General features: G+C 38.8%; 2 protein-coding genes across 3 annotated transcripts in view; both read left to right on the top strand.

Moving 5' to 3' along the window:
• Positions 1–2075: 2075 nt before the first annotated feature.
• On the top strand, positions 2076–22049 carry LOC123520668 (putative glucosylceramidase 4). 2 transcript variants are annotated; one of them, XM_045283179.1, is made up of 13 exons: positions 2076–2227; positions 2568–2745; positions 10068–10227; positions 12380–12542; positions 12846–13006; positions 16222–16345; positions 16520–16633; positions 17223–17367; positions 17747–17826; positions 18548–18658; positions 19710–19885; positions 20787–20931; positions 21110–22049. In XM_045283179.1, exons 2-12 carry the CDS (start codon positions 2589–2591, stop codon positions 20896–20898), a joined length of 1503 nt encoding a protein of 500 aa, XP_045139114.1. In that variant the 5' UTR covers positions 2076–2227; positions 2568–2588; the 3' UTR covers positions 20899–20931; positions 21110–22049. The 2 variants fall into 2 exon arrangements, with proteins under 2 accessions (XP_045139114.1, XP_045139113.1); XM_045283178.1 differs by having other exon boundaries at positions 20787–22049.
• Positions 22050–23082: 1033 nt separating this feature from the next.
• Positions 23083–25160, top strand: part of LOC123520666 (abhydrolase domain-containing protein 2-like) — a 43726-nt gene continuing 41648 nt past the window's right edge. The window contains exon 1 of the mRNA XM_045283177.1: positions 23083–23277. Within this exon, the coding sequence (XP_045139112.1) occupies positions 23123–23277 (155 nt within the window). The 5' untranslated portion in view covers positions 23083–23122. The remainder of the gene's footprint in view (positions 23278–25160) is intronic.

Genomic DNA, 25160 nt, shown 5'->3' with positions numbered 1-25160 from the left:
CACTGGAGAGAATAAATGCAGATGAACTGGATGAAAGGATCAGTAGGGAGGAGGTGGAGAAGTGTGTGAAAAGGCAGAAGAATGGGAAGGCAGCAGGGCCGGATGAAATACCATATGAGCTGTATAAGAATGGAGGTGATGTTGTGATTGACAGGATGACTGAGCTTTTTAACCAGGTGTGGGAGGAGAAGAGGGTGCCAAGAATGGTGACTCTGCTGCATAAGGGCGGACACAAGAGTAAGAATGAGTTGAAAAATTACAGGCCGATCGCGTTAGTCAATACAGTAGGCAAAGTGTTCAGTGCGGTGTTGAATGCCAGATTGTGTAAGTGGATTGAAAGAGCTGGAGTATTAGGTGAGGAGCAGAATGGCTTCCGTGCGGACAGGCGAGCTGAGGATAACATGTTTGTGGTGAATGAAATGATTGAGAAAAAAAGAGGGATGGAGGTAAATTGTATTTGGGTTTCCTGGATATAGAGAAAGCTTATGATAGGGTGAATAGAGAAATGCTAGGTAGAGTCCTAGAAAAGATTGGGTTGAGTGCCAAGATAGTCAACATAGTGCGTAGCATGTATGTTGATACCAGAGCTAAGTACAGTTTAGGAGATATAGAAACAGACTGGGTGAGGAGTGAGAGAGGAGTTAGGCAAGGATGTATTTTGTCACCAACCCTTTTCAGCCTGTACACAGAGGAGTTAGCAGCAGAATGAGAAGGATGAATGCAGGAGTGAGTGTGGGGAATGATAAGATAGGTGTGCTTCTTTATGCAGATGACGTAGTGGTTATGAGTGAGTCAGCAGAGGAGCTGCAAAGTCTGCTGGATGTGGTTGATGGGTATGGAAGAGATTTTGGAGTTAGGTTTAGTAGTGAGAAGAGTAAGGTGATGATTGTGAATAGGTCGGAGGATGAATGTAATGCAGCATGGAGGCTGGGAGAGAATGAGTTGAAGCAGGCACAAGAATACAAGTACTTAGGGATGTGGATGAGTCCGAATGGGTGTGAAAAGTCAAAGAATGAAAAAATAAGCTTGGTGAACCAGTGGGTGGGTCGTTTAGGAAGCGCGGCAAGGATGAGAGCAAGTAAGTATGACGTGCTGAGAGAAGTGTGGAAGAGTGTGGCTGTCCCCAGTATAATGTATGGTATGGATGTGATTGCATGGAACGAGAGTGAAATTGACAAGTTAGAAGTGGGGCAGTGTAGAGTAGCTAGGCTGGCACTGAATGCACCGAGGTACACGGCAGTAGAAGCCTTAAGAGGGGATATGGGATGGAGCTCTTTAGGAAAGACTTATAAAAACGACACTTAGGTACAAGGTTAGGCTTGAGAGAATGGATGATGCAAGAATAGCAAGGAAGGTGTATCTGTGGAGTGAAAGTGGAAGCAAATGGAGGAAAAGGTGTATGAGAATGACAGAGAGGAATGGTCTACAGGTTGGGTGGGCAGTGAGAATGGCTGGGGTGAATCAGAATGAGCTGGAATGGGTCGTGACAAGAGGAGGCAGAGTGGGAACAGAATGGGTTGTAAGGAAGTGGAAGAGTGAGATAGACAAAGATGTGAAGAGTATGGGACTGAATGGAGGAATGGGATGGAACGAAAGCCTACTCTGGAATGGTACAAGGTGAAAGAGGCCCCGATGTATGAGAGGTGGTACGATGGAAGCCTGGGTGGTGATCTTCTCTTCAGAGCTAGGGCACAGTGTATGGATGTGAATGCAAGGAGTTACAGGTGGTCTGAGTCCCGCAGCAAAGTGTGCCAGATGTGTGACTCGGCAGAGGACGAGACGGTGGAGCATGTGATGCTGAAGTGTGTGAAGTATGCCAGAGACAGGTATGAGATGATGCAAGTGGTGTTGACTGAGTTAGGGCATAATAGAAACGAAAGAGTGGGAAAGACGGGGAGGGAGTGGATGGTGGTGCTGCTGGGACTGAGTAGAGAAACGAATGAAAGGATGATTGAGGCGGTGAAGGAGTTTCTGGAGAGAATGTGGCGTGCCAGGTGTACAGACGGTTAGAGCAAAGAACCCTGTTTCTTTTTTCTTCTTTTTTTTCTGTGTGCCTTTCTTTTTTTCGTCTACAGGAGCTGCCGATCCAAAGGCCCGGCTCAGGAGTGATCCCGAGTCGCCTGTGGTATCAAGATCAAGATCAAGAGAACAACAATGCTGAGGAAGCGAGCGCTCTATCTCATTCTTTACTTTTCTCAAATTATACCTCTGTGTCAAGGCCTTAAAGGTATTTACGCGTTCGCCTTTGCAGAACGACAATATTTTGTTTCATAATTGGTCTTTTGTATTGAATTAGTCTGACATACCGTAGTAAGGTTTTTCTACGATACCATTGTTGGCAACCTATACATTTGGTATCTTCTTTGACCCACATCGACATCACTAATGTGAATATGAATAAACTATAATATTAGTAATAGCAGTAGATAAGATAAAATTAAGAATACAGTAAAAATCTTGTATCGTCAGGGCCATGGTCCTTTATATTCCTCTTGCAAATTATTTAGATTTTGATATCGTAATATTGATTTCAAATTTTCTTTTAAAAGATAAATGGATCATTACAGGAGGATGTCAAAGCCGGGACTATGGACATGGCAGCACTGTGTGTGTGTGTGACACCAGCCACTGTGACACCCTCCCCCACATCACTCCACCAATCCTTCCCTCAGTATTCATCATTTCCACCAACAAGGCTGGTCGACGCTGGGAGGTCACCACTGACAACTTTTTATCTCTCCAGTGGTAATACTTACAGTGATGTCTTATCAGGTGGATGTGGCTTTCATATTTACTTATCTGTTGTATTAGGTGGTTATGGTCACTGATGTGAGCTAGTAACACCAGGTATAGAAGGCATAGCAATAAGTAGCACAAGAACATTGTCTCTGGATGCAATAGTGTGTACTTACATAGTTGTATCTTACAGGAAAAGAGGTATGCTTGTGCTGTCAGGACTGTCTTCATGTCTTTAGTTGTCCAGTTTAGCCTTAAAATCATGAATAATTTTTGCTTGCACCACTGTTTCATCCAAATTCATATTTCTATGTTTCTGTTTGTAAAACTATATTGCTTAATGTCTCTTTTACATGTTTTTTTTTTTTTTTTTTTTTTAGTTTCATGCTGTGTCCCCCTGTATTTCTTGAGTCCCACACCAATAAGTCTTTTTTGTTAATTTGATCCATGCCCTGTATTTTGCAATTAAATCTCCTTTTTCTCTGCTCTGTTGCAGTGTTGCAAATTTTAATCTCTTTAATCTGTCCTCATAAAGGTGGGTTCACACATGCCAATTTGCAAATTTTTTTTTATGTACTTAGAGTTTCCGACTTGCAATCGGCGCCTAGTGGCTGCAGAAAGCAGTTGAAAATCAACACCAATATGTTGGTTTTGCTAGTTGATTTGCGACTTTATTTACATTGTGACGTCACTGAGTAAGTTTTGAAAATGTGGTATCTAGAGATAGAAAAGAAGATGTTAGAGTTGGTGAGGGAAAAATAACACATTTGGGACCTCAGAAATTAATTATGCAGTAAAAAAGCTTATGCAAATTGTTGTTTGATGAAATAGCTGCCACTCTATAAGAGCTGTTTCCCTCAATGCAGGATGGTTGGAGATGAGGATTGAAGACTTGTCAAGACTTAGTTTGATTGCAATTGTGCACAGTCTTCTTAAGATTAACAATTTTCTTATGTGAAATGTAGACTGATTTAGAGTGTGGTAGACACTCCTTTCTTTCCTTCTACCTAGCCAGGGATGTATCCACAGGCATTTTCTTTTCTGTTGACTCATCTGGTATGCCAAAAGAAGAGCAACCACAGCTTCAGCATTGTCACTGGAGGAAGACATCTTGGCAGGTAGCTGTTTGTTTACATTCACTTCCAGCCAAGGCGCCAACTAGTCGATACTTTCCAGGCTCTATGTCTGACACTTTCTGACTAGAAGGGATAAGTCGGAAACTCTACAAGTGTAAAAAAAAAACCAGTTGCAAATTGGCACATGTAAACCTGCCTTAAGTTAGGTCTCTCAAACTTGGACCCAAATTGGTTGCAGTTCTTTGAATCCTTTCTATCTTCCTAATATCTTTTTTTTTTTTTTTTTTTTTCTTTATTTATTATGTGGTGACCATATAAATACAGCATATTCTAGTTTAGTTCAAATCATGTATTCTTTTAGTTTTTCATCATTTCTTCTTCTATGTAGGAAAATGCCCATTTAATTTTTCTTAGTAACTTGTATGTTTCCTCAACTATATTGTTTACATGTTCTTCCGGTCATAAATGATCATTTATTGTAATACCCAGATCTTTTTCCTTTGTTTTCTGAATTTCTACTTCTCCCATAGTGTAAGTTTTTTCTGTCTTCTTTTACTTTTCCCTAGTTCCATCACTGCACTATTTTGCATTAAATTCTATTTCCCATTTCTAGCTCCAGTCATATATCTTATTCAAATCTTTCTGTAGCATCTCACAATCCATGTCATCTTTCCACTCGTTTCAGTATATCATTGATGTACAATATGAACATTATTGGGGAAATCCACTTATAACTCTACACCATTTTAATTCTTGACTTTTTTATCACTGTTCTCATTTCTCTGTCTTTTAAGAAGTCTGTTATCCAATCCAGTACTTTTCCCTGTAAACCACCTATGTTTTGAATTTTCCATAGCAATCTCTGATGCAGTACTTTATCAGAAGCTTTTTTTTTTTTTTTTTTTAGATCCATTCCTCCTGAATTATATCTATTGCTCTACTGTAGAAACTCAATAAGTTTGTGACACAAGATATTCCACTTCTAGCTGTTCCATCCATCTGTCTTTAACTATTTTTTCTACAATTTTCACAATTATGCTTGTTAGGGACACTGGTCTGTAGTTCAGTGGTTCTTCTTTATTATCTCCCTTGAAATTTTGTACAATATTGGCCCTTTTCCAATCAAGAGGAACATTTTCCTTCATTAAAAGAACATACTATGATGTTATGTAATATCTCTGCTAGCTGGTCATTACATTCCCTCAGTGTCCAATTTGACACTCCATCTCTTCCCTGAGCCTTATTCACATTCAGTGTTTTCATAATCTTCATTTCTTTGACTTCCACATGGATCTCCCTCATTTCCTTGTCCTTGTGCCCTGTTCTTTCTCTTACAAACTTATTTTCTTTGGTGAATATTGATTGAAAACATAATCATTATTTCCACTTGTGGCCTTGCATTCTCGTATGTGACATTATCAACTTTTATTTATTTATTTATTTATTTATTTATTATTATTATTATTTTTTTTTTTTTACCCCCATTAATATACTTAAAAGAAAAGAGCTTTGGCTCATTTTTACATCTGTCAACTATATCTTTCTCATAGTTCCTTTTTTTCTCTCTTAGGGTTTGGACATATTAATTTCTTACTTCCTTAAATTCTTTCCAATTATTGTCCTCTTTTTCTCCATCTATTCCATGCTGCCTCCTCTTTCACTTTTGTTATACCAGCCTTTCTATCTCTCCCTCTCACTGGATCTGATATTAGGAACATATCTGTTAATCCCTTCATTATAATGTTCATAGATGTATCCCACTTTCCCTGTAGTACATTATTTGCTGTGTACAATTGGTTCCACTCAACTTCTGCAAAATATTCTTTCGACTTTGTGAAGTCTGAATTTCTGTATTTATATCGTACATTTTTGTTAAATTCGTTCCTGTTTACTATTGAGCCGCTGTTTAGGCTAAATTCAATTAACACGTTCTCTACAATTGCCAGCGCAGTGAGCTCTCTCGTACTGTGATGCAAATAAATTGTTGTCATGTCAGTGCTGGTCAAGCCAGCGAAGAGAGAAGAGCAGAGTGTTGTCTAGGAGAACACCCAAACGAACTGGCAACCTCAATGTATGTGCCCACTGGTGGGTTGCATCACATACCGTGAAAAATCTATAACGTCTCTGCGATATGATCCACTAGTGAACATACTTTGTCGATATTCCATGCGTCTCTATACTGTACTATATTTTTCCCTATTAATTTCTTTATATATTTTTGTCTCTTTGTTTTGCATATTTAGAAAATTAATGCTACAGGGTTTTATGGTCAACTCAGTTCAATAAAAGAGAGAGAAGATAAAATAAGTTAATAAAGATGGTATCAGGAAAATTATGAAATTATAAAAAGACTGATGAAGAAAATTATTGAAGCTTATCAAGGAAAGTCCAATTATGATATCTCAGTTTGGTTTATTTGTTACAGAAAAGTTTTTTGTTCTTCTGAAGGAAAAATGGAAGATGATATTGTTTTCTTACATGCATTAGAAAAAAGAAAAAATATTTTTCAGTTTATTTTTTATAGCAGATTTTTTTTATTTACATATTATGTTTTGTTTCTTTACTTGTGTTTATTTATATATGCAATTCAAAAGGGTCAGCAGTGGCAGCTCTTTTTACAATTTGTCCAAATAATATCAGGAAAGATATAAAAAATCAATAAAAAAAATTAATTGAAGCTGTCAAGGAAAGTCCAATTGTGATACCTGTTTCAATGATTTGTTATAGAAAAGTTTTATATTCTTCTGAAGGAAAAGATATAGTTTTTTTACATGTATTAAAAAGGGAATGTGGAAACAAGAAGACTTTTTCATGTAATTTTTATAATACTAAAAAAGAAATACGTTTCATATTATTTATCAATCAGTGTTTATTATGCCCTTCTACACATACTGTTTATTGCAACTTTCCTATACTATAATCCAATTTCTATTAATAGTAAAATTAAAATGTGATGTATGTGGAAACTGTTGTAGGACCCACCGGTGGGTCGCATCACAACAGTGGACTGTAACTGATGACCCACTGGTGAGTCGTATCGCAGGGAACGTGTTAATAGATGGTCGCTTTTTCCCTAGAGGGCACTGATAATTTTTTTTAATGATGTCAATCTCTTTTGTAAACAATAAGTCAAGTCTTGATGCTTCCTCATTTCCTCCAATTCTTATAGTTTCCCCAACCCACTGGGTCATAGTGTTAATCATTATTAGGTTTAGTAGTGTATATACCCATAACTCTTCTCCTCCTTGCGTAGTCCATTTTTTCCAGCATACCTCCTTGTATTTCAAGTCACCCATAAGTCTTACATTCCTACTTTCTTGCAATATACATATATATATATATATATATATATATATATATATATATATATATATATATATATATATATATATATATATATATACATATATATATACAGGATGGGGCAAATCAAATGCCCGAGTTTTGATAGGCTATTAGGAAAAGTAAAACAATACTTACAGAATTATTTGTTGTTTTATTCGATTCAGTATACAATGCCGTTTGTGTGATCACTTTTTGAAGATGGCATCAGGAAGATGGTGGCCATCTGTAGCAATGCACTGTTGAAGGCGATGTCTGAAGTTTTCGGCTGCTCTTCGACACATCTCAAGGGGTATTGCAGAGATTTTCTCCCGAATCCGTATCTTCAATTCTTCCAAATTGTGTGGCCGACTTCTGAACACTTTCTCCTTGAGATATCCCCACAGGAAAAGTCGCAAATGCTCAAATCAGGTGAGCATTGGGGCCACTCGACATCACCCTTTCGAGAGACAAGGCGTGCCGGGAACATCTGTCGCAATTTGACCATTGCAACTTGAGCAGTGTGGGCTGTTGCTCCATCTTGTTGGAACCAGATGTCTCCCAGATTTGTTTCCTCACTTAATTCTTCCAATTTCGGTTCAAAAAAGTCTTCCAACATCGCAAGATAACGTTGAGAGTTGACGGTGACAGATCTTCCATCCTCCTCAAAGAAATAAGGTCCAATTACCCCAAATTTGGAAACTGTACACCAAACAGTAACTTTAGGGGAATGAAGAGGTGAAGTCGGCCACACAATTTGGAAGAATTGAAAATGTGAATTCGGTAGGAAATCGCTGCAATACCCCTTGAGATGTGTCGAAGAGCAGCCGAAAACTTCAGACATCGCCTTCAACAGTGCATTGCTACAGATGGCCACCATCTTCCTGATGCCATCTTCAAAAAGTGATCACACAAACGGCATTGTATACTGATTCGAATAAAACAACAAATAATTCTGTAAGTAATGTTTTACTTTTCCTAATAGCCTATTAAAACTCGGGCATTTGATTTGCCCCACCCTGTATGTATATATATATATATATATATATATATATATATATATATATATATATATATATATATATATATATATATATATATATATATATATATATATATATATATATATATATATATATATATATATATATATATATATATATATATATATATATATATATATATATATATATATATATATATATATATATATATATATATATATATATATATATATATATATATATATATATATATATATATATATATATATATATATATATATATATATATATATATATATATATATTTTTTTTTTTTTTTTTTTGTGTGTGTGTGTGTGTGTGTGTGTGTGTGTGTGTGTGTGTGTGTGTGTGTGTGTATTCACCGAGTTGTATGTGTGTGTAATTCACCTCAGTCGTCTGTTGGTCACTCAGTCAGTCTTCCCCATTATGGAGCGAACTCAGAGCTCATAGACCGATCTTCTGGTAGGACTGAGACCACAACACACTCCACACACTGGGAAAGCGAGGCCACAACCCCTCGAGTTACATCCCGTACCTATTTACTGCTAGGTGAACAGGGGTTACACATTAAGAGGCTTGCCCATTTGCCTCGCCACGCCGGGATTCGAACCTGGCCCTCTCGATTGTGAGTCGAGTGTGCTAACCACTACACTACGCGGTGTGTGTGTGTGTGTGTGTGTGTGTGTGTGTGTGTGTGTGTGTGTGTGTGTGTGTGTGTGTGTGTATAATTCACCTCGGTTGCCTGCTGGTCATCCAGCCAGTCTTCCCCATTACGGAGCGAGCTTAGAGCTCATAGACCGATCTTCGGGTAGGATTGAGACCACATCAACACACAACATACACCGGAAAAGAGAGGCCACAACCCCTCGAGTTACATCCCGTACCTATTTACTGCTAGATGAATAGGGGCCACACATTAAGAGGCTTGCCCATTTGCCTTGCTGCTTACTGGGACTCGAACCCGGCCCTCTCGATTGTGAGTCGAGCGTGCTAACCACTACACTACGCGGTGTGTGTGTGTGTATGTGTGTGTGTGTGTGTGTGTGTGTGTGTGTGTGTGTGTGTGTGTGTGTGTGTGTGTGTGTGTGTGTGTGTGTGTGTGTATGTATGTATGTGTTTTCTTACTTCATCCAATTAGGGTATTTTTTACACGATTGAGTCAAGTTTGTAATATTCCATCTTTTGAAATTGATTTGTCATATTAATCTTCAAACCTATGCTTCTTGCATACTTAACTTCTCCATACCCAAGTGGTTTACTTGCTTTTTTTCCCTTATTATTTTCTCAATTATATTCCTTACAATTAAGGGTATAGACCATTGGTTCTTGATGCTGTCCGATTCTCCTGGGTGAAGTGGCAGAATCATAAAAACATATTTCATGTGAGTTGCCTCCCAGCTGATCTCTGTAACACGTCTGAATCATCCCCCACAGTCAGCCAATGGTGGTTCAGCTAATGGGAATTGCATGTTTGTATCTTCTAGACTGCACTTACAGAGTAAAAGGGAAAAATGTAGCTTGCTGTCAGTCAGGTAGGGAGCATCTTGCAGGAACCATGGCCAACCACTTGATTTTTATTTCAGGTCCAATAATGAAGGTTTGATGGTTTCCATTGATCATGCACTATTTTGTTTCATATGGTGTGTTAGCAAGGATTCTTGTATTAAATCTGTAATAGTTTAGTTCAACACTTATTTTATAATACTCTTGGTTCAGAGCTTCAGTCTGTGCTGTTGATATAGTCTCAATATTATCTAGTAATGCTGAATGGACATTGCTATCCTATGTTCTCACTATGTGTATAGATAAGATAGAAGTTCAAAGACAAGTCTGATAAGAATCAAGCAGTATGATAATTTATACTAAATAATAAATAAGGAACTGACAATTGAAAATACCTTGTTCACAGATGATGAACTGGATCAGGAGGAGGAGGAGGAGGAGGTGGTTGTTAAGGTGGAGCATGTGGAGGGGTACCAGAAGATTATTGGGTTTGGTGGTGCATTCACTGATGCCGCAGGACTCAACATCCTCTCTCTGCCTCCAGAGCTGCAAGACACTGTACTCAGGTAAAGCCTTTCTCTCCAGTTTCCCTCATTCTTCTTCTCACTTTCACTTACACTTCAGTCATTCATTCATCCTGAATTCATAATTGCATGCATTTACTCACTCACCCTCTTCACTCACTCTTTCATCCCAAACTCACTTAATTTTCACTCTGTAATACATAATATATTTCTTTGTTTGCTTTATCTATTTAATTTAGAAGATTATGTGATGTAGAGTAAAAAGTAAGAGATGAGTAGTGTATATTAGAGGTGATGCTGGTACCCTCAGTGAATGTTGTACTGAAAGAAAAAAAGAAAAGTAGTAAACAAAATCAACAATATGGAATATACAAGGACAAGGGTGACTGTTCTAATCCCTCAAACTACTATCCTAAAGCTTTAATTTCTTGCTTGTCTAAAGTTTTTGAATCTGTCCTGAATAGAAAGATTCTCAAACATCTGTCACATCATAATCTATCTGATTGCCAGTATGGCTTCTGTCAAGGTTGCTCTACTGGTGATCTGGATCTTTACTGAGTCTTGGTCATCCTCTTTTAGAGATTTCGGTGAAACCTTTGCTCTAGCGTTAGACATATCAAAAGCTTTTGATAGAGTCTGGCATAAAGCTTTGATTTCAAAACTGCCCACCTACGGTTTCTATCCTTCTCTCTGCAACTTTATCTCAAGTTTCCTTTCCGACCGTTCTATTGTTGCTGTGGTAGACAGCCACTGTTCTTCTCCTAAATCTATTAATAGTTGTGTTCCTCAGGGTTCTGTTCTGTCACCCACTCTCTGTCTATTATTCATTAATGACCCTCTAAACTTCTTGCCCTATCCACTCCTATGCTGATGATACCACCCTACATCTTTCCATGTCCTTTCAGAGACGACCAGCCCTTCAGGAAGTCAACAGATCATGCAGGGACGCCACAGAATGTCTGACTACTGATCTTTCTAAAATTTCCGATTGGGGCAGAGAAAATCTAGTAATTTTCAATGCCTCTAAAACTCAATTCCTCCATCTATCAACTCGACACAACCTTCCTGACAACTATCCCCTCTTCTTCAATGACACTCAACTGTCTCCCTCTTCCACACTGAATATCATCGGTCTGCCCTTTACTCATAATCTTAACAGGAAACTTCACATCTCATCTCTTGCTAAAGCAGCTTCTATAAAGTTAGGCATTCTGAGGCGTCTCTGCCAATTTTTCTCGCCCCTCCAACTGCTAACTCTGTACAAGAGTATAGGGCCTTATCTGCCCCCTGTATGGAGTTCTCTTCTCATGTTTGGGGAGGTTCCAGTCACACAATTTTACTAGATAGGGTGGAATCAAAAGCTTTTTATCTCATCAATTCCCCTCCTCTGACTAGCTGTCTTTTTATCACTGCCTCTTTACATCCACCGAAATGTTGCATCTTTTTCTATCTTTTATAGCTATTTTAATGCTAACTGTTCTACTGAACTTGGTAACTGCATGCCTCCCCTCCTCCTGGTGCTTTGCTGCACAAGGCTTTCTTCCTCTCATCCCTATTCTGTCCAACTCTCTAATGCAAGAGTTAACAAGTACTACTCTCAGTCATCCATATCTTTCACTGGTAAACTCTGGAATGCCTTTCCTGCATCTGTATTTCCAACTTCCTACAACTTGTGTCCTTTTAAGAGGGAGGTATCAAGGCATTTGCTTCCTAATTTTGGCTGATGCTTTTCCTCTTTGTAGAGAACCAGCACTCAAGTGGGTCTTTTTTTAATCTTTTCTTTTTTTTTTGCCCTTGACTGGCCCTCTTTCCTACATAAGAAAATAAAAAAAGCATTACCAGTGTTGTAACCACAAAATGACAGAAGTTGTGACCATTGTAATCCAAGGTCTTCCTGGATGTTGATTTATTCTTTGTACATTAAGTTTCTTTGGCTATATCAAAATATAAAGTCTTATCTGAGCAGAAGCTTTTCAGTGCATAGGTGATATTAACTTTGCTGAATAAATATGATGAAAATACCAAATCACTTTCTTTGATTTATTTATATTGTAGATTTAGCTGAACTAACACATTCATGATCATCTGTCTCTCTGGGATGCAGTAATATCCCACATTTTGTGACTGTGATGATAATAGTCATCATAATTATTGTGATGGTATCAATATCTGTGAACATTGTGTCTTCTTCCAGGGCTTATTATTCCCCTGAGGGCCTGGAGTACACTATGGGGCGAGTGCCAGTGGGAGGCACTGACTTCAGCACACACCCTTACACCTATGATGACTTGCCCCATGGCCAGATTGACCCTCTTTTGACAAAGTTTGCCTTGGCTAAAGAGGATCTGAAGCTCAAGGTGAGAAAGACAGATGGGTCATTTCTGTAAATATTTTATGCAACAGAAATTGAGAAATTGTGAATTCTTTTTAGTTTAGGTGCACTTAGATTGAGGACTAAAGAAGATGCCAAACAGCACATAAGTAAGGAGTCTGCATTGGGCATATATGATTTCTCTCTCTCTCTCTCTCTCTCTCTCTCTCTCTCTCTCTCTCTCTCTCTCTCTCTCTCTCTCTCTCTCTCTCTCTCTCTCTCTCTCTCTCTCTCTCTCTCTCTCTCTCTCTCTCTCTCTCTCTCTCTCTCTCTCTCTCTCTCTCTCCAGATACCCCTGATTAAAAAAGCAAGGGCCATGTCCCCAGTACCTATTAAGCTCTTTGGGTCGGCTTGGGGTGCCCCTGGCTGGATGAAGGACTCAGGCAAAATTGCAGGCAAAGGCAAGATACAACTGAAGTACTATAAGACTTGGGCACAGTACTATGTGAGGTAAGGAAGTCCTCTTTTAGTATTGAAAAATAATGTGTTAGGTCAGCATATAAACTTAGCATATTCAATCATATTACATCTCTCGTAGTTTTTAAAGATAAGTGTGATTAAAATTTATTTAGTATAATGTGTAGAATGATATTTAGCACACTTAGTACTTTATCTAATGGTTTCTTCTCATAATTTCATGAATATTGTAATCAATCTTGCATGCTTTGGTGTGGATGATGTATTTTGGCTTCACTTAAAAGTCTTCACTTTCTTCTCTTTGAGAGGTTCTTACTCTTTCTAGACACACACACACACACACACACACACACACACACACACACACACACACACACACACACACACACACACACACACACACACACACACACACACACACACACACACACACACACACACACACACACACACACACACACACACACACACACACACACACGCACGCACGCACGCACACGGTGTAGCTCAATGGTTAGAGCGCTGGCTTCACAAGCCAGAGGACTGGGGTTCGATTCCCCGACCGGGTGGAGATATTTGGGTGTGTCTCCTTTGACGTGTAGCCCCTGTTCACCTAGCAGTGAGTAGGTACGGGATGTAAATCGAGGAGTTGTGACCTTGTTGTCCCGGTGTGTGGTGTGTGCCTGGTCTCAGGCCTATCCGAAGATCAGAAATAATGAGCTCTGAGCTCGTTCCGTAGGGTAACGTCTGGTTGTCTCGTCAGAGACTGCAGCAGAGCAGATCAAACAGTGAATTACACACACACACACACACACACACACACACACACACACACACACACACACACACACACAAGGTGATAGACGAAGAGAAAGATGGAATTATGCCAAGACAGATTTTGGAAACCTAAAGAAATTCTTTCAAGAGACAAATTGATGAAATTCAAGAGTGCTAAGGAGCAAATGAAAAGTGGAAGGAATTTATAAAAATATACAAAGAAGGTGAGAAAAATTTGTACCAATAAGACAACATAGAGAAGTTGGAAAGCAGGACTGGTTTAACGATAGATGTGAAAAGGCTAGAACAAGAAAAGAGGATGCATGGAAGAGGTGGAGAAGGAAAAGACGGATTAAGCAGTGGAAAGTTACAAAAGAGCAAGAAATGAATATGTGTTGATTAGAAGAGAAGAAAGAAAGAAACAAGAAAAGGATATAATTGATAAATGTAAAGACCAACCAAGGCTTTTTACAGACATGTGAACAACAACATCAAAAATAGAGAAAGTATTGAAAGTTTAGAAGTAAATGGAGTATGCAGTGAAGATCCCAGGAAATGGCAGAGGCTATGAATGGATGCTTTCGGAAGGTATTCACAAAGGAGACTGCTTTTGACAAACCACTGGTAATGGAACAGAAAGGGATTATGAAGGAGTTTCAAGTAACTGTGGAGGAGATCAAGAACATGATGGGGAGTTTAGAAGTGAGAAAAGCTGTGGGACCTGATGGGGTATCAGGATGGATTTTAAGAGAATGCAGGAGCAATTGGCAGAAAAAGTTTGTGAAGTAATTGATGCCTCATTAAGGGAAGGTGTAGTGCCCCAAGACTGGAAAAGAGCTAACATTGTCCCAATCTATAAATCAGGTAACAAGAGAGACCCATTGAACTATAGACCAGTGTCACTTACAAGTGTGGTAGCTAAGATGTGTGAGAGGGTGGTGAAGACTAGATGGACAGACTTCTTGGAGAAAAATGACATACTTTGTGAGTGTCAATTTGGTTTTAGGAAAGGGCGTTCATGCACGACAAACCTGATATGTTACTATTCGAGGGTGATAGATGTAATACAGGAAAGAGATGGTTGGGCTGATGGAATATATCTGGATTTAAAAAAGGCCTTTGATAAGGTACCACACCAGAGACTGATCTGGAAACTTGAAATGGTAGGAGGAGTGCATGGCAGTTTACTAAAATGGATGGAAGACTTTTGGTAGGAAGAGAAATGAGAACAATAATTAAGGACAGACCATCAGAATGGGGATTGGTGGAGAGTGGAGTTCCACAGGGATCAGTGTTGGCACCAGTAATGTTCGCAGTCTACATAAATGACATGGTGGATGGGGTGTCCAGTTATGTGAGCCTATTTGCAGACGATGCAAAATTGTTAAGAAAAGTGAGATGTGACAAAGATTGCGAACTACTCCAGGAAGACTTGGACAGAATATGGAAATGGAGCTGTACATGGCAAATGGAGTTCAACACGACAAAATGCAAGAAAATAGAGTTTGGCAAGAGTGAAAGAAGAATCAGGAGTATGTACAAGATAGGAAATGAAGACATAAAACCAGTCATGAAGAAAAAGACCTTGGGGTGACAATACTAAAATGGCCACACACACACACATACACACACACACACACCACGTAGTGTAGTGGTTAGCACGCTCAGCTCATAACTGAGAGGATCCGGGTTCGAATCCCGGAAAGCAGTGAGACAATTGGGCAAGCCTCTTAATGTGTAGCCCCTGTTCACCTAGCAGTAAATAGGTACGGGATGTAACTCGAGGGGTTGTGGCCTCGATTTCCCGGTGTGTGGAGTGTGTTGTGGTCTTAGTCCTACCTGAAGATCGGTCTATGAGCTCTGAGCTCGCTCCGCAATGGGAAAAGGCTGGCTGGGTGACCAGCAGACGACTGTGGTGAATTACACACACACACACACACACACACACACACGGCCCGGTAGCTCAGGGGTTAGAGCGCTGGCTTCACAAGCCAGAGGACCGGGGTTCGATTCCCCGGCCGGGTGGAGATATTTGGGTGTGTCTCCTTTCACGTGTAGCCCCTGTTCACCTAGCAGTGAGTAGGTACGGGATGTAAATCGAGGAGTTGTGACCTTGTTGTCCCGGTGTGTGGTGTGTGCCTGGTCTCAGACCTATCCGAAGATCGGAAATAATGAGTTCTGAGCTCGTTCCGTAGGGTAACGTCTGGCTGTCTCGTCAGAGACTGCAGCAGATCAAACAGTGAATTACAGTGAATTACACACACACACACACACACACACACACACACACACACACACACACACACACACACCATGTATTTTGTACATACTATTTTCTTCTATCTTTCCTTCATGGTTTACAATTTCCTCTTCATACCTGATTCACAAACACAACACACCATATGCTACTTGCTACAAGGCACCTAACAGCATCAATTTAGTGAGCAGCTTGACAAAGGCTTTCCCTTTAGGTTTCTACAGAACTATGGCCAACACAATATAAGTTTTTGGGGACTCACTGCCCAAAATGAGCCAACAGATGGACTTCAGTCATCATTTAGTTTTAATGCAGTTGGATGGACTCCCAAAGAACAGGTGGGAACAGCTTATATTGATTTGAAAATAGCAGCTTACACCAGTTTGATATCTTTGTGTGTTGTGTGTGTGTGTGTGTGTGTGTGTGTGTGTGTGTGTATTTGTTTGTCATTCATATTCATGCATATCTGCATTTCTGTTTCTTTTCCTAAAATCTGTTGATGTGATCACCAGGCTGAGTGGATGGGGCAATTCCTTGGCCCAGCCCTGGAGAGTGCTGGCTTGGGACATATCAAACTGATGGTGCTTGATGACAACCGCATCTTTCTACCCAAATGGGTGGATGATGTAAGTCATAAGAAACAGAAATCTCATTACCTTTCAGAAGGACTTTCAGCTCATTCTTATTATTATGTTCTGCAAATTGTTATACTCTTGAACAAATATTATACACTGTTCTTTATGGCTCAGTACCTTACATGTAAGGTATGTTAACAGATATCCAACCTCAGACCAAGGAAGAAAAAGTGTTTTGTGTTGTAAATCTATTATCTTTCAAATTAGATCCCTTAGGACTACACACACTTAAACCATTTATCCTTCCCTTGTTATGAATATTTCTGGAAGCTCTGTTTTTTGAATGGCAACCAGATCTGCTATTACATTCTGCATGTCTTCACTTTCCTCCCTTTCAGTGGCACATTCTTGTTATGATTGTTGGCTATTTCCCAAGATAAAGATATTACTGAAGGTATTATGATTTGAAAATCAAGGAAATATTGTACAAAATGTAATGACACATTTAGAGCAGGACTTTTGAAAATTTTTAGCAAAAGAAGCAATGAGGTAAATGTATGAAGATAAATTTGTGATTAAATTTACTGTCTTGAATTTGCCAGAAAATTAATCAATCCCTCGTGAATTGCTGACATTGCAGGTGATGACCAATGCTGCTGCTGCCAAGTATGTGTCCGGTGTGGCTGTGCATTGGTATACTGACTGGTTCACTCCTCCCTTGACTCTGGACATAACACACAGTCGCCATCCACAACTCTTCATCTTGTATACTGAGGCATGTACTGGTAAGGCGGCTGTGTTTTCAGGTCAAATTACATTGTTAACTAGACTTCAGTATTTTTATATGAATGATTTTACATTTCTCTCTTCAAATGCCTGATTTTATTTCTAGGTATATAAGTGTCATGTGCGTAATGTCTTGTAAAGGCAGGAAATCTGTCAATTGTATCTTTGTTTTGTTGTGAATTAAATTTAGATGCATGTTTGATATTACAGTATAATCATATTTTGTCATTATTGTATCATAAAAACAGTGTTGTTTATTCATTACTTACTCTGAATTTCAACTTAAACATATACGAGTACATGAATTAGTTACACTTGAAATCTTTCTAAATTATGTGTGGCCTTATGTTTATTAGCAATAGGTTGGTGATGTTGCAGGGCAGTGGCCGTGGCAGCCTCTCAAAGTAGTGCTGGGGTACTGGCCACGTGCAGAGAGCTATGCAGCAAACATTATAGAGGTGTGTCAGTATTTATATGAATATATTTCTCCAAATACTTATGGAATTGTCTGTAAACTTTGAGGAAAATCTCTTACAGAAAAAAAAAAAAAAAAAAAAAACAGGCCCAGGACTTGAAAGAATTTCATATATTTTTGTCTAATTATCGAAACATATTCTTTACTTAAAGAAGAACTCTTCTATACAGTTATGAAGTGATCTAGAGTTCCTAGGAATGCAGCATAGATAATAAGCAGTTTTTATCTTAAGATAAAAACACTTAAATCTCACTCTTTGTTTCTCTCACCTTACACAGACCCTTTGACCTGCTTCTGTCTATCTCACTCTTTAAAAACTCTTTTCAACTGATACATAACTTTTGCATGCATATCCTTATTCTCCAAATACTTATGAAATTGTTTGTAAATTTAGAGGAAAATCTAATCTCAAAAAATTTTCCACTTTTTGTATACAGGTCTGGATATGCTTTAAAACTGAGAAAAATTTAATTTCCAATATTTTTGTCTACTTATTAGAATATATTCTTTACTTAAAGAAGAACCATCTTTATAGTTATAAATTGATTTAGATTTTCTGTGAATGCAGCATAGATAATAGACATTTTTCACTTTAAAATAGAATAAGAACACTTATAAAAACTCACTTTTCAACTGATACATAATATTTATTTTGATATTCTTCTTCTCCAAATTTGTACTTTTAAATTCTCTTACCCTTGCAGGGCCTAGAACACTGGTCTACAGGTTGGATAGACTGGAACCTGGCCCTGGATGTGAAGGGAGGACCAAACTGGGCCAAGAACAATGTTGATGCTCCGGTCATTGTTAACGCTGTAAGTGTGTTTGTGTGTCATTCGTTCATTCACCTATGGTTGTCCGTTAGTCTCTTAGTGCTCAGAGCTCATAATGACTGATCTTTGGGTAGGACTGAGACCATTCACATACCTCATACTAGGACAGTGAGGCCATAATCCCTTGAGTTACATCCTGAACCTACTTGTAGCTATGTGAACAGGGACTATATATTAAGAGGTTCACACTTGGGCCTTGTTGCATCCTAGGCTTGAACCTGGCCCTTTTCTGTAGTTAGTCAAGGTTGCTGACCACTACACTATACATATTTGTGTGTGTGTGTGTGTGTGTGTGTGTGTGTGTGTGTGTGTGTGTGTGTGTGTGCGTGTGTGTGTGCGTAATTCACCTCGGTCTTCCCCATTACGGACCGAGCTCAGAGCTCATAGACCGATCTTCGGGTAGGATTGAGGCCACAACACACAACACACACCGGGAAAGCGAGGCCTCAATCCCTCGAGTTACATCCTGTACCTATTTACTGCTAGGTGAACAGGGGCCACACATTAAGAGGCTTGCTCATTTGCCTTGCCGCCCCGGGACTCGAACCCGGCCCTCTCGATTGTGAGTCGAGCGTGCTAACCACTACACTACGCGGTGTGTAGTGGTGTGTGTGTGTGTGTGTGTGTGTGTGTGTGTGTGTGTGTGTGTGTGTGTGTGTGTGTGTGTGTGTGTGTGTTAATGTTTATTTATGTAGTAAAAGATTTTATGCTCTAGTTGGGTGTTGTCTCCATTTTTCATTGGTTAATCATTTGTCAGAAATCGTGTGTATTCTTAATGTCTTCTTGGGTTTCCTGTATCTCTTACCGTGTCTCTCTTCAGATCAAGTAGTATGTATGTGCATCAATGAAATGACACATCTTTCCAACATTCAAATTTCTTACAGAATATTTAACAGTGAGATATTGAAAAGATACAGGGGAAATTATCTGAATTTCTTATAGGTTTGATAATGTTTTTTTTGAAGTCTAAAAATGTTCATAGAATGAGTAGTGTATAGATGATAAATTGAACTCACCCTTTGCCCTTCTCCAGAGTGCTAGGGAGGTGTACAAACAGCCCATGTACTACACCTTGGCACACTTTACCAAGCTGCTGCTTCCGGGAAGTGTGCGAGTAAAGCTTAGTATTCCTAGTGCTAGCTACAGCAACATATTACACACGGCCTTTGTACGTCCAGACAATGCCACTGTTGTCACCTTCCTCAACAGGTAAGGCAGAAGCAGATTCCCTAGTTCTATTATTCCTCACATACTTTCTTGAAAGTGTAGTGTAGATTTCCTCCAATGAATTGGGATATATTATTGACATTTATCCTTGAGTGTTGGAGTTTGGATGAGAAAATATGACATGAAATTGGTATTATATAATTGTCATATAACCTGTTGTCAGGTTAAATTGTTTTACTAAACTTGATTGAAATTGAAATCAAATCAACTTAGGATGCAAAAAAAATATGAACTTTAATTCCATTTCATAGTGAAGAAGTACAAGCAAGTGTGAAGCTGAGTCAAGTTCATCCAAACTCCTCTTGGGTCATAGTAGTCATTACAGCCCTATTGTTAAAAGAGTCATGTACCTTCGATTTGTTATCATGCATGTGACTCAAAGTTTCTTTTTTATGAATATCTCAGTGATTGTCAATACTATAAGTTAAACTCTTTTCTAACGAGGATGGAGGGAGGGAGGTGTCAGGATGATAAAAGACAGTATTTTAGAATAATTGGATATGTGATCCTGACTCTGGTATATGTGAGATTTAGACAAGAAAGGGAAATTAGGTATTTACGATACAAGCAATAGAAAATAAGTTAGGTATCTAAATGTTAATGAGATGTGAAAAGAGTGAATAGTGAGAGTAATGACAATATTCTATGGAAGGTTTTGTTGTTATAGTAAATGGTTATTGCTTGGGATGGTAACAGGTATTTCTTTACTTTTCGATTACACACACACAAACGCACATGCACACTCACACACACATGCACATGCACACGCACACACACACGCACATGCACACACACACACACACACACACACACACACACACACACACACACACACACACACACACACACACACACACACACACACACACACACACACATGCAGGGATGATTATTCAGTACGCATTCGACTTGATGATCATCGTGTGGGAAGTCTGAGGCTGCGTATGGAACCTCGGTCCCTAGTCTCTGTCATCTGGGGACCTCCGAGGGATTGAGAAATGAGAGAGCAGTGTAACGGCTTCAAGCAAGTGTGTGGCTTTTTCCTATATTCTCTTTTGAATAAACTGTTATTAATGGTCACAGTTATTACATACTTATCTATGTTTTCTGTCACAGAAATCGTAATACTTACAATGATGCTGAAATAGATGGAACAGCTTAGCAAATTTGTTTTTAGAGTTAAAGATGGTTGTTCTGTATCTTCAGAGTTTGTCTTCTCATGAGATCCTGCTGTTAATGGTGTATCCTAGTGGAAAAGAAACACACTTTTAGTCAAGTCTGACAGTGGAAGTGATTGATTATGTATGATTTTGTTTTTGTTCAGTAACCCCTAATGACAGGATCACTATATTCAAATTCTGTAGAATACCATTTATGTATTCAGTGATTTGATTTCTACCTCGAATAGATAGCACTGATATTTTTTTCTTTCATGTTTCTTTATTTTTTTCCTTGAGAGAAAAGCTGATAAGTTACAGACTTTTGTCATCTAGTCAGTTATGCTCTGCTTCACTTTATTTGTGTGCGTGTGCTCCCTTTTGATACATGTAGAATATGTACGTGTTCTGTTTGTAGTACAATTTTCATTACTATCTGTATACTCTCATTTCTCTAATTTACTATTACTCATTATCATGAAAATGTCAAATTTATTACTGGTTAAAATAAGCCAACAGTCTTATATATGTTGGTGTGCTTATGGTTTGCATGACAATGTGTTTTATCAAGTGTTATGAATTATTTTGGTTTAATCAAGAATTTGGAAGAGTAAATTATACACACTAACTAAACAATCATAATTGTTGACTTCAACAAAATTCTTGTTAGGAAATTTAACATGTGTGCCTGAATGTGTGTATTGTGTTCTGCATCTGCAAAGGTTTACATGTACAGATAGGTACATTGTACTGTATCCATCATTTCTGCATAATAGGGGATGTGGTTGTCTTAAAAGTTCAAAGAAGATTAGCAACCTGTGCAGAGTACAAGGAAGCCAGACTTTTCTCTCGCAAAGGCCTTGAAATCAAGTGATATTTTTGTATATTATATTATAAATAGATTAAAATATATAGACGAGGTGATAGAGAGACCACAAGAATATTTTGTTATACTTGTAGAGGTTTTAATTATTAAAATCGTGTTTTCATACATTGTTTTTATCATGTTTCCATTCAGTAACTGGAATGATATAACATTTTTAATGATTTTGCCTTCAGTTTCAGGTAAAGATAATTACAGGTTGTAGTTAACACATCTGCGCCTTGAATAGGAATAAAGTATGAAAATATGACATTCACGAATTTATAGACAAACAAGGGATGAGTTAATACAGTGTACTTCATGCACGGTAAAGATAATTCATGGAAAGACTTTCCTTTCAGACATAACATGCTGATTGATAACTTCATTAAAAAAATAAATCTGATTGTCTTATAGTTGACGTTGTAATGTGATATTAATTATGTTTTAATTAGCCAAAACAGAAAGGACAGGAAGTACTGGAATCGTACGTGCCGCATGAAGAACCGGGATGAAATATATATATATATATATATATATATATATATATATATATATATATATATATATATATATATATATATATATATATAGGTGTGAGGCAGTGTCGTCCCTTGCTCCCTCAGATGCTTCAGTGAAAAGTTTTTTCCAATCCGTAAGTAATTTGGCGTGAGAAAGGAGTTTATAGTAGAGCAATATACAAACTGATATATCGTGTAAAAGGCAAACTTCAATCAAACTTAACTCCTCTGGGATGAAAGAAATATTTAATTAATTTCCCTCACACCTATTACCCAAAGACACACCTGTACTGCTTCTTGGCTACAACTCTGTTCAGCCAGTGTTAATACCTATATTCATCTCAACAGTACATAGATCTCAAAATAATTATGATCGCAAAGTACGGTGTTTATTCATATTAATTGGCATGTGATATCATGTCTCGATGCAATACCTGAACATAAAAACTGGTATTTGTATATATTACTGATAACGTCAGACAAAAGACATCTGGTGTATAGTTCAGTTGAGTAAAACATGTTGCACTTGCCTAGTAACAATGAGTCATTCATGAGGGACAGATAAAAAGATGGGCGAAAAGTATTAATTGGCGGTATCTAGTAACTTCCTGGCGTAGTCTGTCAAACTGTGTGAATGTGACGTCACCGCCAGTGTGGTTTAGGTCGTCATCGTGGGAGGATGTCGGCGGTGATCGTATTTGCGGTCTTTCTTCTCATCTGCACTATCCTAAAATTTCTGAATGTGACCAGCCCTCCAAGACCTCCTCGGCTACTCTCCAGTGACTCTAAATTCCTGGAACTAGTGCTCAAGTACTGCCCACACCTCAATGAGACGTGAGTAACATGTAGACCAGAAATTGTTATTGTGAGGAGGGACGAGAAGGCGGGCGGGCGGGAGAGGAGAGTGAGGGAAGAGGAAATGAAGGTTGGATAAAGAGAGTGAGTGGGAACGTTGTTGATAGGATAAACAGGTGAGAAGAGAAGAAAGCAGGGAGGTAGGAAAGATAAGAAAAATAAACACATGCAAAATAAGAGAGATTCCACTTCCACGTCTTCCTTTCCCTTACCTTTCCTTACCTCACGTTACCTTGCCTCCCACGCCTCCACCACCCATTCCCCATCCCCCATTACCACAAGGACCCGCTCATCACCATCCTTCACCCAACGTGCATAAACAGACAACTAGAAAGATACTAAACCAGATAAAACACTGAAAAGCATCTTGTCTGGGTTACGCTGCCAGCCCGCCAACTCGGCAGGAAAGGACCCGCCCTCACCCTCGCCTTCGGCCCCAATTCGCACCCATTTTATTGACGTTTTGACATGCCCTCGCCTTCCCCTCAACTATACACACACTGGGTTCTAGCTGCTGTGTTAGGGTCAGTTCATTAATACGTGTTGCGCTAATGGGTGGGTGCTTTTCGAAGAGTAATTAATCGTGCGCATGAAATGTGATGGATGACACTTCCTTCTCTAGTACAAGGTGGATGTGTGTTTACGTGTTGGTGTTGAGTTGAGTGTTGCTGGTTAGATTGGATTTGTGGAAAGGTAAAATTAGGTCAGTGTGGGATACGTGAAGAGCAGTGGGAGGAGAGAAGGTGGGTGGATGCTGCTGCCGCTAGATCAATGATAGTGTTGTGCGGAGAGCTGGAGGGAGGGGAGTATTGGGTGTGAGGGGGGGGGGGATGCTCGACCCACCTGCTGGACCTGGTATACCTGCTGCTACTTGTTTGCTAGTACGGCCATTACTTACTACTACTACTGGTGATGACGATGCTACTGCTATCACAACTATTCCGTGATATGATTGTAATATTTGTTGTGTTCGTTGTTGTTGATGATGGTGGCAGTTGTTACCATTACTACTGGTACCACGATTATTACTAGAGAGGTACTTCCGTTGAGTGTATTATGTTTATGTATATTTAGTATTGGTATTTCAAGTATGTAAAGATGTCGCCCCACTCGTTCTCGTTATCATTGTTGTTATTATTACTGATAACACTGCTATCTTTGTTGTTGTTGTTATTATTATTATTATTATTATTATTATTATTATTATTATTATTACTACTACTACTACTACTACTACTACTACTACTACTACTACTACTACTACTACTACTACTACAACGACGACGACGACTATTATTGCATTCACTACTACAATCACCACAAGTTGTCAGTTTATTGCACTGCTAAATTAAAGCCGAATATGACAGGCACCCACTTTTGCTGTGTTGCTACTTCAAACAATCCCAGGGAGGTACTGTACCACCACCACCACCACCACCACCACATGTTATTGCATCTTATTACTACACAGGAAAGGGTGGTGATGGTGATGGTGGTGCTTTCAATGTGCTGTTAATGCTATCGCAACCACTACCACTGTTTTTATTTTTTTTTATTTGTATACATGTATATTACGACCAAAACTATTATTTACTTGCCTACTATATCCATACAATATTATTATAAATATTTCTATTACATAAATGCTTTGATCACCACCATCATTACTCTCTCTCTCTCTCTCTCTCTCTCTCTCTCTCTCTCTCTCTCTCTCTCTCTCTCTCTCTCTCTCTCTCTCCAACATCCCGTCTTATCCTTTCATCGTCAGAAGGAACTCACGATTCACGACTCTTTCTTTCACTTCATGGTTCGGAAGATCTCTTGTCTTGTCGGCCCAAACCTGTGTGTCCTTTCATCCTGGG

Source organism: Portunus trituberculatus, chromosome 47 (assembly GCF_017591435.1).
Source record: "Portunus trituberculatus isolate SZX2019 chromosome 47, ASM1759143v1, whole genome shotgun sequence".
Classification (NCBI taxonomy): domain Eukaryota; kingdom Metazoa; phylum Arthropoda; class Malacostraca; order Decapoda; family Portunidae; genus Portunus; species Portunus trituberculatus.
Note: the sequence above shows the minus strand (reverse complement) of the source record. Positions and strands in the feature narration are given on the sequence as shown.

What these genes read in the sequence shown, in the direction of transcription:
- LOC123520668 (XM_045283179.1), top strand. Translation starts at nt 2,589, where the DNA reads ATGGACATGGCAGCACTGTGTGTGTGTGTGACACCAGCCACTGTGACA. An exon ending in GATGGACTCCCAAAGAACAG is followed by an intron (nt 16,346 to 16,519) that starts GTGGGAACAGCT and finishes TGTGATCACCAG; the next exon opens with GCTGAGTGGATGGGGCAATT. An exon ending in TACCCAAATGGGTGGATGAT is followed by an intron (nt 16,634 to 17,222) that starts GTAAGTCATAAG and finishes CTGACATTGCAG; the next exon opens with GTGATGACCAATGCTGCTGC.